The following is an 18,339-nucleotide window of genomic DNA, read 5'->3' on the forward strand; positions in this document are numbered from 1 at the left end:
AAGTTGTTTTGGAGAAACATTTTCAAAATACTTATTTTTGAATGACACTGTGAAATCATTAAACTAATATTACAAAGAGATAAAGTTTATTGCTGTCCTTTGAAATGCAACGTGTGATGAGTTCAAGACATTTCCACTCTTACTTTCTGGAACATTAGATTTTCCAGTGAAATATATAGAAGTGCTCATTTTAATTAAAATTATATGGTTAATGCAACAAGAAAATTTTGGTCTTTCTTCCCTACTCTTAGGATGTATATATCTCTTAAAATGGGTTCCTATTTTTTATAACATGTGTGACTCCATCCAAGTCCAGTGGAAAGAGGATGCTAAACATTTTTTTTGCCTTGATTATCACCTTTGCCTGGCACAGTCACATCTTTAACACTATTTTAATTTTTCCCTGTTTTTTTTTTTTTTGGCCTGTTATATTGCTGTTCTAATTAGATTATTCTCTGCTAAAAGATCACTGGGCCCCCAAATTAGCCATTAGTAGGTACTTGGATATTGCATTTTCTGTCTCTAGGGAATTGAGAATATTCCAAATGTTTGATCACAAAACCCTATCCATAAAAACATACACATTTGTGTGCGTGTATGTTTATGTGTGTGTTTCTCGTGTGCTATTATGCATGCTACTTGAATATATTATACATAGCACACAACATAAAATTTTAAAAGAACTATTCCATCATCCAATGAATCATATTGGTGTACTCTGAAGTAAGCACAACCCGACTCTGAAGACTACTTGAATAGAGCCTATTTTGCAACAATGGCTGTTCCAAATAGCTATACATCATATATTTTTGTCCAACCATCTTAACAATGCTCATTTTCACTAAAAAGACCATTAAAACAGCAGTTTTGTTCTTCACTTTCTGTAGCAATAGCTTTATTTCCATCTCAGGAACTGTAACAATTCTTCCTACAATGACCTTAGTCAAGTTGGGGAGGTTCTGGGCATATCCAGGCTAGAATTTTAGGAAGGAATGAGAACTACTTAACGATCCTTCAAAAAAGTCAAGATGTCTTCAAAGTCGTTCCTAAATTGACAACTCTATCCTGTTGGAAAGTGGGTTTATTTCCTCAGAAGAAATGTGAAATTGATGAGGATAAACCACTTTCATTAGTAAACTGATTATAAAAGAGAAGTGATTCAATGTTAAGTTCCTATTTTGTTCAAGTTAACTTGCCAGGTAATCCATGTATCTTTTACAGTAAATCTTTTTGAACACAAACTCCTTAGCACCATGTGGCTAGCGTGACTGGAAGGGGAATGGGGTGGTGGGAACTCAAGTCTGGAGAGTTCCAGGGCCTTGATATGCAGGTAGTGAGGGGCAATGCGGAGCTCAGCCTCCATCTCCAGGGCCCAGGAACGTGTTCTTCCCTCTGGTGCTGATGCCTCTGCTGCCTGATTCACAGTCGGTGCTCATGGATGTCTGTCTGCCTTCAAGGCGCTGTTTCACAGGAGCAGTGATCTAACTTAAATAATCAGTGCATTTCATGGGAAGCTTTCAGTTTATGTATTCCCATATCATTTAGCATCTTCTGAAAGCTCTCTGCTATTTATACAGAACTTCTGTGTGTGTTTTTCTCCTAGTTATTGATTCTATATCAAGAAGTGTAGAATGAGTAGCCACCTTCAGATTATTAGATTGGAGTGGTGGGAACTAAATTGCTTTCAGCAAATTTTATATGCACCTATACCACCCTGGAGTCCTGAAGACTGGAATAGGCTCTCAGGCTCTGGATAATTGGAGTTAATTTTGTTTTCACATCAACCAAATCATACTTACTTACTGAAATACCAGGAAACTTTAACAAGCTGTAGGCAGGCAGACAAATCCCTTACCATCTATACTTTATATAAAATAGGTCTCACAGACCAAGGCTGTGATTAAAGGAAAAGTTTTCAGAATCAATAGAAATGTCTACTTGCATGAGCACAATATAAATGGTGACATGCTCTCAGGGCCTTATCAGGAGATAGAAACATTAGATTATTTAGCTTGAGAATGAGGAAACTGAAGTTTGAAAGGGGATTGAATAAATCTTCAACTGTATGGGGGACATTATTAAATAGACAACTTGTCAAGCTGTTCTTCATTTCCAGTGCAATCAAAATAAGAGATTAACTTCAGGATAAGGGATTTAGCTTAAGTCTAGGGAAGAACAGCTTAACAATAATGGTTCTGATTTTAGAAAAAGTCACCAAGGGAATAAAGAACGACATTGCAGAAATAAATTATCACCTATCTGTGAGTGGCTTATTGTTCCACAATCAGCCAGATGATTGAACCATTAGCCCAATTTAACAAATATTTTCAACCATTCTTGACTAAAAGAATTCACAGTTTGGTAGAAAAGAACAAACACACCAATAACACTGTACAGAGCAGATTTTCACAATACATGAAAGAAAAGTGGCTTAGGAATTCATAAGAGGGAGAAAACCTATACATTTGAGGAAATCAAGAAAAAAGTTCATGGTGATTATGTCATTCTAGATTAACTATGACCAAAATACTGTAATTTTAGTGGACGAGAAAGTGGTATGGCATGGTTGCATGTATGTGTATTTGAGGATGGGAGGTAAATTCCAATTAGGGGAATGATATGAGAAAGACACAAAAAAACAATTTACATGGAAGAGAGGGCACTTTAGTTCACTTGAAGTATAAAGCAAGTTGAAGCTAGTAGGTGAGCTCCTCTATGGAGAGAATTGAGAGAAAAGAAGAGGGCAAAGAGGGCCAAGAAAAGAACTGGGGTTAAGAAGGTGGAAGGAGGAAGAAAATCAGAAGAAAAATGCTCGAATTCTATTTCATTTAATTAATCCGTTCTTTCAACACATATTGGGTTGAGTATCTGCTATGTAGGCAGGCACTGTAGTTATAGATGACTGAGTATTTCTCACCTCTATGGAGCCTATGATCTAAGAGACAACACTGATTAAATAATGATGCAAATGAACAGAAAAAATAAATGCTGCAAAAGAGAGGAGCCGATAGGGGAAGGCCAGATTAGGGAAGTTAAGCAGAGGGTAGTGTGGAGAAGACCGCAGAATAGGCATAAATCCACCTATGAAGGATTTAGGAAACATTAAGTCCTTCGAGGGCTTTAAATATGTGGATGACATAACATGATTGCATTGAAAAATAATCACCAGTATGGAAAGTAGATGAGAGAGGGGCAAGTTGAATGTGGTAAAAGTGAGTGACAGATGATGATAGTTTTGGCCCAGAGTTGTGGCTGTGAAGATAGAGACAAACCAAAAGGGACCTATTTCGAAGACTAGGTGGAAATGTATTGAAGGTAACAATAACAAGACTCGTTGCCAGACATAATGGAGGGGCTGGTTCCTAGCTGGATACTAGTTTGTGCAATTGATTGGATGACGGTGACATTCTGAGACATGGCAACTGATGGAGAGACAGGTGGGACATCGTGAGTTCAATGTAGGAAATACTGAGCTTGAACTGCATTTGAGATTTCAAGTAGATGATTTAATAGGTGGTTAGCTATCTGAGATGGAAGCTCAGATGATTTGGGATTTAGAATGAAAATATACACATCTATGTGAGAATAAAATCAAACTATGTCCAAAAATGATATCCCCAGGGAAGAGTATGTTACAGAATGAGAAGAGAAGAAGGCCGAGGGTCGTACCTCGAGAAATTCTAATAACTAACAACTGGCTTATTAGAAAGTGATCCTGCAATTATCTGCAGGGAATTAGAGGAAGTAGGAGGAAAATAGGAAGCGTACAGTGTCAGGATGCCAAGGGAAAGAGGGGAATTGCTTCAGAGTCAGATTCTGCTGAGAGGAAACAGGCAGACGAGAATGTTTGCTGCATCAGCCGGGGCAAAAGTGGAGGCTGCCTTGGGAAGCCTTGTGGCATCTGGCCAGACACAATTAAATGTACCCTCTCTGGGTTTCCACTGAGGGGTGCTTATTCTTGCTAAAGCACCACCTATTTGTATATGAAATAATAATCATTTCCCTGCCCAGGGAGGGCAGGGGCTGTTTTACACAATTTGTTTCTCACAAATTGAGTAGCTCTTTAAAAATGTGAAATGTGAAAGAAATATTTGTGGAATTATTGAAACACAAAGAATAGAGGGGCAGAAAAACCTAGAGAGGAGAAGTGGTGAGAACTGTGGAGAGTGAAGGATGAAGAGACATCACACCTTCATCCACGTCACCCACGTGTGTGAGAGGACTAAGAATTCGGGCTGTAACCAGAGCCGTCCCTCCAGAACTCTCTGCTCAACCTTGGAGGCATAGCTATTCACCTGCTATTAACTGGCCTGCTTTCTAAAAATCTTAAGCCAACTTACTCTGTTTCTCTATCTGTGCTGCCCTGGTAGCTGACCGCTGCATTTGTGAATGACATCACCAAGGGCTATCAGTCAGAAACCCTCTCACGAGCTACTGAAAAAAATGAAAGATTTACCTTCCTAGAACCTGAAAGAAGTTTCTCTTCAAATCAGAAGCATAATGAGTAAGAAGAGCTAATAACCACATGCTCTACATTTAAACTTTAGAAAAAGAGTGAATTACCTTTCTCTCCTTCACTGTCAAACGATAATTTCCTTCTTTGGAGTTTACAGTTGTCTCCTTCAGAATCATTCATGGACTGTGATGGTAGTAAGAGATCAGTATTTGTTAATGAGGATGAAATGGAAGATCATTCAATTTGAACATAATGTATTATCGGTAAACTCTTCACTATCTCATAATTTCAACCATTTTGAGATTTAATTATTAGATTGTAGTCAAATAGCTACAATCCTTTGCTTAATGGTTGTCTCTATATTATAGAATAAACTGAGAATAATTTTAGTAGCTTCACTATGTGATGGGGAAATCATAGTTATAGAAGTAATTTATCAGAAATTTTGGGGATGACCTTGTCAATGTGTAGAAACAACATATTCCTTCCAGTAGAGTGTATTTTATGTATCTTGGTAAAGTTAAAGTAAAAATAACAATAATTTAAAAACACTGCAGAATCTGTATTACTGAAAAGAAAAAAGTATAAACTAATTGTAATTAGCTATGATGTTTAAATTACATGATAATGATTGCAAGGTTAAATTTCACAACAATAAATATGAGGTTGAATTCAATAAACACGATGCTTTGAGCCCTTTATTATTTTTGTTCCCAGTTCCTCTTTCCGTCCTGTCTGGTTCACTCTGTAAAATATTATCAGACTTTTAAATAAAAATGGAAGCTCCAAAATACAGGAAACAAATGGAAGCTCCTGCTTTATTTAGTTGATTGCTTCACTTTTTATGTGAAGAAGTTACCTGAGGCAGATGTTCGTATTTTTCAAGACAATATCAGAATGAGGTTAGTGACATTAAACTGGAATTTGATAAAGTACCGAATTGAACCCATTATAAAAAAACATGCTCTTGATAACTTGAACCTCTTGCCACTTAAATGTTTTTCAACATTTTAATGTTTTGAAAAGACATAATTGTTTGGTGCTTCAGGTTATGAAGAGGGTGACCCTAAACGTTTAACCCTGTTACTGTTAAAGTTGATCTTTCTAAGTCTCTCACAGTACCTGGGAATGACTGTGACTCCAGGGAGAATTAAATTTGGCACCTTTTACCTAACTACTGAGGATCTTTTTTCCCGAGAGTCCATTAATAGGAATAAAATACAATGGCATGTGTCAAAAGCTCAACATTTGATTTATGAGAAAAAATATTTAGAATTGGAGTTGGGGTTCTGGTTTTTGGGGGGCAAGGAAATGGAGAAATAAACAAGTAATAAATTGTGGGCTGCAGCCTAAGTTCTATATTCTTAGAATAGAGGCAGGTCATAAGGACATATTTTCATAGCAGAAGAGAGTGAAGAGTATAGTGCTACAAACTCAAAATTCATTGTAAGCCAAATTATATGTAGAATCAGTTAAAACAATATTTCTAGCAGACCATATGTTATTCATTCTACAGCACTAATTTTGACTCAGGTATAAGCCTGATCAATTTATCTTTCTGTGATTTAGAAATTGTGTTAAATATGGACAAATATATTAACTTGACTGAGTTTAATTTTTTCATTATTATTGAAAAGAATGCTACCCGAAGTATGGTGTAAATAATAGCTGAGGGAATATTTCAACCTCTATGTAAGATAAACTCTTTTAGGGGATTTTCAATAGCCTAGAATCACCCATATCTTACAAATAATTGGCACACTAAGTATAAACCAAGGCAATTTTTAAAACAAGTATGTCACCTAAGAGTTCCTAAAAAGGTCAAATTTAATTGTTATTCAATATATTTAAGTCATTAGACTAAATTTCCTCTCTATAATTTAGAAGTTCTGGTATTAAGTGGGTTTTTCCTTCCAAATATTCAAAATTGGTAAAGTTTTGCTGCATTATTTTGCTTGATCTTTCAGAGAAATATCAGAAGTATAAAACTAAGCAAGGGGGAATGTAATAACATTGTTTTTCTTGTGAAACCTTTATGAGAGTGTATATCAAGGATACCTTAATAAAAAAATGTATTAAAAAAATAAGCAAGGGGTTAACATATACCTTTGCACTCTCATGCCTTAGGTTGAAAGTCAACTCTAAATTTGTGAGAAAGTGATCTGAAAACTCGGGATACATGTCCAAAACCTCTAACAAGTCTTCTCTCTGGATCTTATGCAAGTCACAGTACGTGAGAGCTCTTACGTCTGCATTTGATTTCCCAGGTTTGGCATAAAGATGAACCATTTCTCCAAATATATCGTTTTTTCCTAAGAGAAAAAAAAAGAAAGAAAAAAAATGAGGATGTAAAAGGAATCTGAACTTAAGTTTTCTTTCTTTTTATGTGTCCAGAATGCAGCAACCATGGTTTAAGTCAGCTATACCCCACATTGCTAGAAAAGGGTCTTGCCACATAATAGATACGCTCTAATTTTGTCAATGCAGGAATATTGAGAAAGGCTGCAGGGAGTCAGATCCACAAACTTTCTGCCTGAGGATGGTCCCCAGAGGAGATGACAGGCATGGGGGCCTGGTGGACCACTTCCAACACTTAGGGGACCCGGGGTACAATTTGAACATACTCTGTTTTCTTTAGTAACCCCGATTTGTCCTTAATGGATTTGCGCAACTGTTTAATAAATCTAGTTGTAGTGTAACATACGTAGTCATGCTTTTTTGTCATATGGGCTTTATTCTAAAAGTGTGTCCTTGTTGTTTTCTTCCCAAACCTGGGGTCATTTCAGTGTCTGGCTTCTGATGGGCACCTCTCCCTCCTGCCCCCCAATCCCCTCTGCTTAGCCACATGCCACCTGCTGTTCCAGGCCTTGTTCAATGATGAGGATAATGAGAGTCTTACTGAGGACTAAGAACACGCTAGGCATTGTATCAGTGCTTAGGTGCATTATCTCATTTAATCCCTAAAATAGCCTCATGAAGAACTTATTAATTATATCCAAATTTTATGAATATGGAAAGAGGATTAAAAAGGCAAACTGATTAGGTCAAGGTTACCTTCCTAGTTGGGTGAAGTGAAGAGAGGAAGTGAGTAGCTTTGATTAAATCCAGTGAATTCTGACTCAAGTAAAAATCTTTATACCTGATGTATTTAATCTCCTCTCAATATTTTCCTTGGATGTTATGGCCACTTAGATATTTCTGTCTCTGAATATTGAGACTCTTAAAAATTCTACCCGTGTAGTACATGCTGAATAATTACCGAAAGATTATTGATTGTGTAACTTTCAAAGATCATGAGTGGCAGTGTGAAATTGTACTTTCTTACATACATTCTGAAGCTTCTTTTCAGATTTAGAAAAAATTCCTTAGATCTGTTAAATTAGTTCTTGGTAGACAAGTTCAAACTACGGAAATTATCAAAGACTTGTAAACAGTAAGTTCTAACTAGTCAAGAAAAGTGCTGTAATGTTTTATTTTAAATGTGAATTTCATGGGGAGAAATCAGATACTGTACCTTTATAAGAAAAATTGATAGTGGAGAGAATATACTAACTTTAAATAAATAGCTTTAAAAATAGAATGAATAATCGTAATTTGTGAGGATTTCACAAATTTGTGAGGATTTCAGGTGGGATTTACATGAAAATGAGGATGGTAAAGGGGAATCTCTTGAAACACTTTACAGTTAATACTTCAGCATAGATATTAGCGAAGAGAAGTTCAGACCTAATTCAGCATGGGCTTTGTATTTTAATTAGCTGATGTGACTGTACATGAACAAAAAGTAGGCAAGTCACTGTGTAGAGCTTAACTACACTCCAGAATTACCATTTTATAAAGCTAGAAGGCTTGTTCCCTTCCTGTAGAAGCAAGGGCTGGCTGATTTGAAGACCAGAACGCAATGCAGAATGCTTTGGCCCTCGCAATAGACCAGAGTACTAAGGCTAAATATGGTGAAAATCCAACTTTATTGTGTAACCGCTAAGTGATGTAGAATACGTCTTTATTCTTTGCCTTCTTACTGATTGTAAACTAACTTACACATCTTGTAAATCTTGAAAATTATAAAAAAACTATCTGCATAATAAAATTATCAAAATATATAGGGATCACTCAAACATCTTTGTTCATGTACTGGATCCTGTGCTGTATCATCGTCTGGGTCCCCACAGCAGCAAAGAAACCAGGCATGTATGTCCTTGTCCTTTGGGATGTTACCATCTGGAGCCCAGTGAAAGGAAATCATTGAATTACATGTTTGCTATTTAAATGGACTTGGATTTAATCCCCAGGAAACAAAAAGATGTGCAGGAGTTCACAGACATTGAGGATAGGTGTTCTCGGGGGGAGACTGAGGCTTAAATCTACTGGCCAGGTGGTAGGAAAGAACTGATCCTGTTGCTCTCTCCTCTCTTGTTCTTCCCCATTGTCCTAATATTCCAAACAAATCCTGCACGTTCACACTGACTAAATTTATTTTTGAAGGGACAGATTGGACAGATGGACTTTCTTTGGCACCCAAACAAATTTATTACAGATTTCAATCTCATCCCCTTTATCCCTGGGTGTTATGTTCATAGCTCTGTATTACCTAGGTAAGAACTCAAGTAATTCCATTTGATGGGACACAGCAGGTAAAAGTACATGGCAAATAAATGAAATTTATCAAAACATACACTGAGTTCATGACGGGGCACTGGCACAGCAAGTATGCTAACAATGTATACATTTTATTTAAAGTGTTAAGAGATCAAGCATGAATCCAAGATCCTCTAACATGAAAGGAAAATGCTGACTATCTTTATGTATTTGGCCTCAAATGCGTAAGTAGCTGCCAAGAACTGAAGCGTCATGGAAGCGTTTACACATTTAAGAAAAAGTGAGAGTCAAGAAAACATATTTTCTTCGAGGTTAATATGATTTGAATGGAATTTTAAGTAAAGCTTTAAAATTACCTGTCAGTCTTAAAGTAGTGCTCATAAATACCCAGATCAGTCATTTTTTTTCCGGGGATTTAAACTATGCACTGCAACAGCTAATAACTGAATTTGTCACCATTCAGGTTAAAACACTCACCCAGAATAGCTACCACAATGTCATCTTTGAGGATTTCGATGGAGCCTCTGGATAAGAAATAAAGTGCAGTGAGGACATCCCCACAGTGAACCAGGGTGTCTCCCGGAGGTGCATGGGTCGTCTTGAACTTCATTGCTAAAGCTCGGAGGCAACCTTTACTTGCCCCCCGGAAGGCTTTGCAGTTTTGCAGCAAAGTCTGGTTGAGATGCAGACAAATGTCAGCTTGTAAACATTCTGGGAAACCCTTTAGGACCTGAAGAAAAAAATGCAGAGTTTCATACTACCAGTGCACAAAGTACTTCCACCTGAAATACAGTATATTTCTTGCTCATAGAACCGCAGTAGAGTAATTGTCACACAAGAGTCCTTACAATGCTTCTACCTCGCCTCCCCTAAATAGATAGGATACTTGGTTTGTTAAACATGTCAGAATTTTAACTTAAATACTTGCTCTCTGCATTAACTGCAGGCACTCAGGCTCAACACAAATGCTGTCTCATTAAAATGAAATAACTACGACGTTTCACACTGCGTCTCATTCCCTGCCTTATGTTAGGCAACTGGCACCCTGTGCACGGATATGATGCAATGTGACAATAAATAAAACGCAACTAACGGAAGGTGGTACAACTAGAAAGACAATCTTCTGAAGGAATCTCAACTCAATTTGGATTGGTAAACATCATAGTATAATTAGTAAAGAGGATGGTCCCGAAATAGTTATGGTATTTGTAAATGTCATACCAGAGAGTGCTCTTACCTAACAACACTTGGAATATTTGTGTTTTGTAGGTACATTATCAATACTAAGTATTCTGATAAGCACTGAAAATAGGGAAGAATTATAAAAGTACAGTTCCGTTTTCAGAAATGGCCTCTGTGCCACAATTTACAGTGCATACATAACGCTTCTAACAGTGCTACTGTTTTGACAACTGATTCGTTGCAGAAGAGATTAAACAATTGCTTGTGACAAGTGGTACTCAATTTAAACTGAATAAAATTTTATGTTATTTTATAAAATTCCCAGTATGCAATGGCTCAAAGACACTCCAGTCTTACTTCTCTATATGTGTCTTAGCTATTTTGTAAGATTTTAATTCCCATGAGGACTTCCCTCTGTCAATAAAAATATGTCCATTTAAGTGTGAGTTGAGGTACAGGGAAGAGGCCTTATATAAGGGCCTAATAATGCAATTTTAGGATTTCCTACCTTTTTGGATCAAGCTCGCTATCTTAAATTTTTCTATTTTAAATCCTAAAGCAGCCACAGGGATCCTGTTTCTGCAGGAACACTGTGTGATGCAATTGGTCAGGCTGATCTAATACAAAAAGGTCAATTAGAAAAAGACGTGAAACATAACAGCCACTATTTCTGATCTTGTTTCCTTTGTTTTATTGTCACCCACAGAAACAAGTCGAGGGTGTTTCAGAAGACAACCTACAGAACATGAGTTCCGGTCATGGGTTTGCCACAAGTTGGTACTTGTGCAAGTCACTTCAGCCATCTGTGTTTCTTGGTCAGAGAAAAAGTACCTTTACAATATTGAAATTTGTCATAAGTCACTGATAAATAGTGTGCCAATTGTCAGACACTGCTCACCCCACTCCTCACAGCTCTAGGAACTGACTCTGGTCCTGAAGTTTCTGTATTGCCTGGCTCAGACCTACAAGTGCCTCCCCGTTATCTGATTTCCTGGGCGTTTCTCTGAAACCCTGCATCTGTAAGTACCAGCCTTCCTATACATGACTGCACCCCCGTCAGGTTTCCACCTTGGACTGAAGACCTCTCCAAAAGGACAACTTGCCAAGTTCTTGTCCCTTCCTGACTTTATGGGCTGGTGGCTCTTTTCCCGCTTTTTGTTGGGACCCCAAACAATTCAGCTCCTTCCATGGAACCAACCATCTAGGTCGCTGATCCCTTCTACACGTCTGAACTCTCACACTGGATTCTTTGACAAGGGAGTCAGAAGCTAGGTTTGGACACTATTTTCTGAAATGGGGCCACTTTAAAGTAGGAAACAAACAAACAGTTCACTGGCCTCCTTGCATATATGACTTACATGTACTCCTTGGAGCCCACAATTGTGGTTTCAGCATAACTCTCAGACATCCCCATAGAGAGAAAAATGTAAAGGCATTAAATCAAGTAACAAATTAGATATGCTTATTTGTTTCTTAAGCTTTGGCTGTAACAATATACAAAAAGATTTTATATTTCCCATAAAGGGGGGAGATACTGCTACCATATTTCTACCATCATTGTAGCTGGGGTGGGAACACTGTTTGTAGGTGCTATTTCTGACCTTTTTCTGAAGTTTCTCAGTAATACTTTCTGAGTACAGCCTGGTTATAGAAGGAAAAATTGTGCACATGTGTGCATGTGTGTGTGCACACATGAGTGGGTATGCACTTTGAGTTGGATGAAGCAGATAAGATAGAGGTTTGGCATCGTTCATTATTACTCCGAGTGTTTTATATGAGCTGTGGAATCAGATAGGCATAAGTTGAAGTCCTGGTTCCCGTCACTTACTAGTTGTGACTTTGGTTGAGTCAATTACCGGGGAAATTCAGTTCCTTTCTATTGCAGAAATAATTAGTAATATCTACTTCCCAGGTCTTTCCCACAATTAAGTGTGATAATGTGTGTAAATCATTCCATGCATTGTTGATATCTATCAATAGATGGTTTAATTCTGACTTTTCTGTTGGCTTTTTTTGTTGTCATTTGATTGTCAGACATATCTGGTGTTCCTAAAGAACTGGTATGTTCTCTTTAGTTAGAAACTGAGAGATACAGCATCCATGGTGTTCTTCTCTTTGGTCTCTTTGGTGACTAGAAATTCACCAGTAAGTTTTGTGTTCCATTTGCCTCAACAGAGTCTAAATATTCTGTGCTCCATTATCTCAAAAGAATTTAACAATTTCGTTACCACTCATCTCTTTAACTTTTGATTCCCATTTCTGACTTTTATTAAATGTTTTGGCTTATTTTACTTAGGTTTTCACTGTGAGTTGTCTTAAATCCTTTTTGAAAGTGGGCAGTTACTAAATCAATTTACAAACACGTTCTTGGAATTCTAATAGTCTTACGATCACTCACAAAACCTTAGAGGGCACTTGGGAAAGTTTTCAACATCATTCTCAAGTGTCCGTGTTAAATGTGATTTTCTAACATTCATCCTATTAGAAGGGACACCCGTTAGAAGGAATGACCTCAACTTGGAGGTACCATACAGGTTCATGGAGAGCTGTTTGTTTGCACAGGGGGAAGATGCATAGATCTTGGCATGTAGGACTTGTCTAGATGAAGGAATTCTCCTGTGGTGTTAGCCCATAACTGACTTTCTTAGTTTCCCCGAGTCAGGTGCATAGATCAGTCAAATAAGCCTCAGATGTTAATATTCAGTAATTGAATGTCCTACTAGCTCTGAGGTTTAGACGTTCTAAATAAGGCAGAAGCTTTGGAATCTGAGATATGCGTCAGTAAAGGGACTTGAAAAAGGAAGTTGAAAGAGAGGGAGTTGTAGTGGAGAAGAGGTAGGCGAACATTGAAAAGGGTGGCAAGAAGGCGGCGGTAGGATTAAGTAAATATTTATCCAAACACCCCACTCCATTGGTCTCAGCTGTGTTTCCTTCCTTGCTTCCCAATCATTGTACTTAAAAAAAAATAAGGTTTGGTGCCTCTGCAAAATTACCTGACTTGGAACTGTCTCATTTAGCACACAAATTTTGGCATTTTCCTGGGTCTAGGGTATCTGGATGCAAAGCGTAGCTACGTCAAGTAGGCGAGTACAGACCTGGTCACCAGCTGCTTCGGTGACGGTCATTTCCCCTCTGCTCTCTACAGCCTTCCTGTCAGGCTCTGGAGCCCTGAGCACAGATAGCACCTTTCACTGTGCATCCAGAGCCATTGTTTATGGAGTTAGTATGATTTCAAAGACCAAGGAGCGTCACCCGAATCAGCTGCATGGCCTGACACTTGGAAAAGTAACCCTTTGTCTTTCAGCAAATCTGTAATAAATTATCTACTCTAATACCAGAAGCTATGCTAGGCATAATAATGAATCAAACATATTCTGCAAATATACTGGCTCTTTCTATAGATTCCCAGATTTAAAAAAAATTATAAATTTAACCAGAATCTCCCACATTTTGCTTTTTGTGCCAAGTGTGGACATTTATAATAATGGCTGTTCAAATGAATCTTCAATGTAACAGTTAATTTAAGGTGAATAGAAAGTTCTAATTGCACTTTCCTGATACTGGCTTTTATGGGAGCAGATTTTTAAAACTTCCTGAAGTTCCAGAAAAATGTTTCAAGACATTTAAAAATCCCATGTCTTTTTTATTGTATAAGGCCACTGGAATATTTTACAATGTGAGATTAACTTCCCTTTACTTGAATGTATCTAGCTAGATAAAGCTCTTTGGGTCTCTCAAATCATGCAAGACAAATGTGACATTTGTCCTATTAAATGAAATATTTTCTGTGATTGTTAAAATAAATCAACCTGGTAGCTTCATGCTAGAGGACCCAAAGTTTAAGGACATTCAACCAAGAACAATCCAATAACTACAAAACAAGAAAGTATTAAATCAAAGTAAACTCTTTCTAAAGTATTTATATTTCAAAAATGTGGAGAGCAGAAATGTAAATAATGAACTATTCTATAGTTAACATCTATCAAATATGATCAGACATTAATTGAGGAGTATTCAACTTTATGTTAATATCCCTCAAATGAATATTTGCTAAGAGCGCCTAATGGGATAAATATTACAATATTGTTAATGTTTACAATTATGTGGTGTGTGAATTCAAATTTTCCCTATACTGAGCAATTTCATCTAGAAACGAATGGATGCCGAAGTTAACCTTAGCCTCTGACTTTTTTAAATGAGGTGTAATTGTCATACAATATTCTGTTAGTCTCGGGTGTATATCATAGTGATTTGACATTTTTCATAATGTAAACCTGCAACTTCTGATTTGATATATGTGCGCTCATCAAAATGACAGTAGTCTATTAACTTTTTAAATTTAAATTTACATAATAAAACAATTATACCATGCATTTAATATACTGGGCCTTACATGAAAAAGTTTGGCTCAGGTCTATGGTAGATCACAAGTAGAAAAATGTGTCCTTGCCTTCAGTCAGTGGCATCTGAGTAGAGGAAGATCCTAATCAATGAAGATTTTTCTGTTTTTTAATGTGACACCGTTATGTCACCATTTAAGGTAAGGCCTGCCTTATATTGAATTTTCCTCTGAGAATAATTCTTTTATAGTCAAATTTCAATATAATTTTGTCTTTTTCACAGTAACTATATTCCTGTGGCTAGGAGAAGTGATTTACAGCCTTACAACCATGATTCTCTTCTCCCACCAGAGGATGGAAGGTCTCCCTTTGTTCCCGTGACACAGTCTCTGTGCTCCCAGACATGTCCATCATGTCCATGTGATCAAGGAAAAGAAAGGATTGCAGGAGAGACACTTATTCCCTGTTCAGCTTTTGCCTGGGTGCTGGGCCCAAATGAAGTTAAATATTCATAATATATTGACAATAAACTCTATTATTCCTTCCTCAAATTCAAGACACAAAATTCAGTGTTTGCTGTTTCTTAGCCTGGATTGCAAAGTACTTTCTTATGGTGGGTACACCTTCAGGGTTCTGTGGGAAGAGCTTCAGCAACTGAGTTTTTACCAAGATTCCTTCCAGATTCCTTCTACAGTGTTTTGAACCCTTGTATTTGCTTTCAAAAGGATCAACTTTCTAATAGAATTGTCGAGAATTTTCTAATAGACACCCCTACTCAGATAGTAATGGAGTGTTGATCTTTGTTGTAATGAATGGTTTTTGATTCATTTTATTCAGTGTAGCTGCAGAGAGGGGTATTCCTAAAGGCAGGTTGAAAAGATACATTGAGAAAGACACTCTGAGGGTGGCAAATGGTTCCCCTAAACAGCATATTAATCATAAGAATGACCTCAGTAACTGTGATAACTGACGTAGGAAATTTTCTTGGGAAATTCTCTGGGCCATTAATACATTTAAATATCAACATAGTAGGATTAATAAAAACACAAATTAACACTCCCTGTGAAACACTAAATCTCAAGTGTGATTATCAAATAGATGGTGCAAGCAATATATTAAATCTGAAGTCTCTGCCCTAGAATATATTCATAATATTTTATAGCATTTTCTGATTCTTATGGAATCATTGTTTGCCATGTGGGCTACTCAGTGTTTTATAAATCTTTACCACTTGTAAGATACTGAACCTTGCCTTTTGTCATTTCCAGAAACCAATGTCCTTCCTTAATGGATTTTCTAGCTTTGAGGTTATCCCAGATTATATTATTTCTGTGGTTATGATCTGTCATTAAGGACCAGGAAATACTTATTTTTCATGTTTCTTTGGTGATTACATATTTAATACTCCATATTTAACTACTGATCATGACAGGTAGATTCCTTAAGTAGTTTTAAACTTACAAAAATATATAACATTAGTCTGAAGTTGAAATTGATTTGCCACCTACTTAATTTTACCTTTGAGTAGCTGATGAGAATAAGGAATTATTTTATTCTATAAGGCTGTCATATCTTGCCATATTATTGACAAAGCACAGTATTATGGAATCTATGACTAGGAGCTTTTAGAAGCCATGGGGAAATTGATTAATTTTCTGCATGTGACATTTCAACATTTATCATATGGTTACATCATTTATGGAAAAAAATGAGCACAACAAAAACTTGCCACACACAGACATGGAAAAGAATTCATAAATCCTGGACCAGTTTTGGTACCAGTAAAGGTTCCCTGAACAATGAGGTACAGTTCTCCCTTCTGCTTCTTCCCCTTCCCTCTCCTGAAGCTCCTACTCCTAGTTAACAACAAAACTATGAGATGTTTCTTTGCTTTCAGAAGGACACTCAAACTTTAACCTACTTAAATGAAGCCAGGGAGAAGGATGAGTTGCAGCGTGGGTGATGATGTGTAGGCAGAAGGGATTTATCGCTTTTACGTACATGTCCTTGATACCCAGATTCTGGAGTCTTTCTGCTAATTCAGCAAAAGGTTGACTTTAAAAGTTGTGTTAGAATTTCTAAAGTAAGGTCTCAGGGGGAAACATTGGCACCCATTAGTGTTTCTAAAGGTAACAGGAGGGAGTTCTGCATCCCAAGAAGCAGTTTCAGGACTTGCCCTCAACTCCCTACTTATGGAAGAGAGGGAGTGAGGAAGGCGTGAACAAAATATAACTATAGTGGCATCTACTGGGTACTTTGCAAATACTTCTTCCTAAATGGATTGATTGTAGATGACGTGAATTTGCTTACAGAGTAAGGAAAAGGGAGGTGCAATCTGCCAGATGATGAAAAGAATGATTTAAACACCATTTTGAACTTAGATTTAGTTTTATGTTTCTGAAACACTTTTCATGTAGAATGAAATTTTAGCATCAAATTTTTTGAATGACTTATTAACTTTATATAAGGAATATAAAATTATGATTACTTCATTTTTCATATGTGAAAGCTGAAATATAAATGCATTAAGTGATTTTATTTGCGGAGTAATTAAGGTGCCAAATTTAGTCCAGGATTCATCCACCTATTAAGACTCGCCACAGTGGTCCATCAGATTGGATTTGTAAAGTTGCACCCAATATCATAAGGTAAAAACATTTCCCATTCATTTTATTTATTGGTTTTGTCAGTAAGTAAAAAGTAACAGAAATGTAGTATAAATGTCATTTTCACTTTGTACCAGTGTCAGAAAAGATTAAGGCAAGACAAAAACTCAGTTGTTTTCTAGGGAAAGTGATGGATGTATCAGAAAATATGTAACTTTTTGCAAAATAGCCAAAGCTCTGAAATTAATAGAAGTTTTCTTCCACTAATGAGATTCCTCTTGTGTACAATGTAATGATCCTTGTTACCTGACACAGTTCAGCTACTGTTGTATTCCTGCACATTTCCACTTCGGCCAATAGAGTTACAAACGAGGTGTGTATGTTCTGAAATTTATTTGTGCCAGCTGTACTTTTTAGTGCAATTGTAAAACTCAATCATATTGTGCTCAAATAAAATCTTGTAAAGAAAGAGAGCAGCTCCTTCTTAATCCCCAGGAAAAAAGAGCTAAAATGCTTTAGAAATTTAAATGAAAATGATTTTATAAAAAAAACATTGAATCGTTTAAAAAATGTAACCACAGATTGCTTTTGCATTAGATGTGGTCCTTACACATTTATAAAAGTAGAAATGTTATATACTCCATTAATTCTGATTATAATCTAAAAAAAATAAGGAAAAGATTATTAAAAAGTGACCAGAAAATCAGAAGTATATAGAAATTAAGGACCATACCCTATGATAACCTTTGGATCCAAAAAAAGAAATGATTTAGAAAGCAGTAAAAGAATACTTCATATAGAAACCCATAGAACTACAGAAAACTTGCACTGGAAAGAAAACATATAGTCTTAATGCTTTTGTTATTATAGAAGAAAGACTCAAAACAATAAATTACCTTAAAACAAATGTTAAGAATAATAAGACAACCCAAGGATATGAAAATTAATGAAGATAAACAGTAGCAAGGATAAATTAATCCAAAGGTTAGTTCCCTGAAAGAAATCCAATGAAATTTATAAATCTTTCAAAGGCCTTTCTAAAGGAGGGGAGAATAAAAATATACAAGTCTGGAATGAGAAAGGAGAAGCAGCTGCTGACACAGAAAAGGCTAAATCAATTAGAAGAGAATCTTACACGCAATTTTATTACAGCTTT

General features: G+C 36.6%; 1 protein-coding gene across 2 annotated transcripts in view; it reads right to left on the bottom strand.

Annotated features, from left to right (window-relative positions):
- KCNH7 (potassium voltage-gated channel subfamily H member 7) overlaps positions 1-18,339 on the bottom strand; it is a 434,910-nt gene that overhangs the window by 32,346 nt on the left and 384,225 nt on the right. For both annotated transcript variants that reach the window (XM_073241556.1, XM_073241555.1), the window contains 3 exons: positions 9,533-9,785; positions 6,563-6,768; positions 4,564-4,639 (listed from right to left, as the gene is read on the bottom strand). In XM_073241556.1, the coding sequence (XP_073097657.1) occupies positions 4,564-4,639; positions 6,563-6,768; positions 9,533-9,785 (535 nt within the window). The remainder of the gene's footprint in view (positions 1-4,563; positions 4,640-6,562; positions 6,769-9,532; positions 9,786-18,339) is intronic.

This window comes from Manis javanica, chromosome 7, assembly GCF_040802235.1.
Source record: "Manis javanica isolate MJ-LG chromosome 7, MJ_LKY, whole genome shotgun sequence".
Classification (NCBI taxonomy): domain Eukaryota; kingdom Metazoa; phylum Chordata; class Mammalia; order Pholidota; family Manidae; genus Manis; species Manis javanica.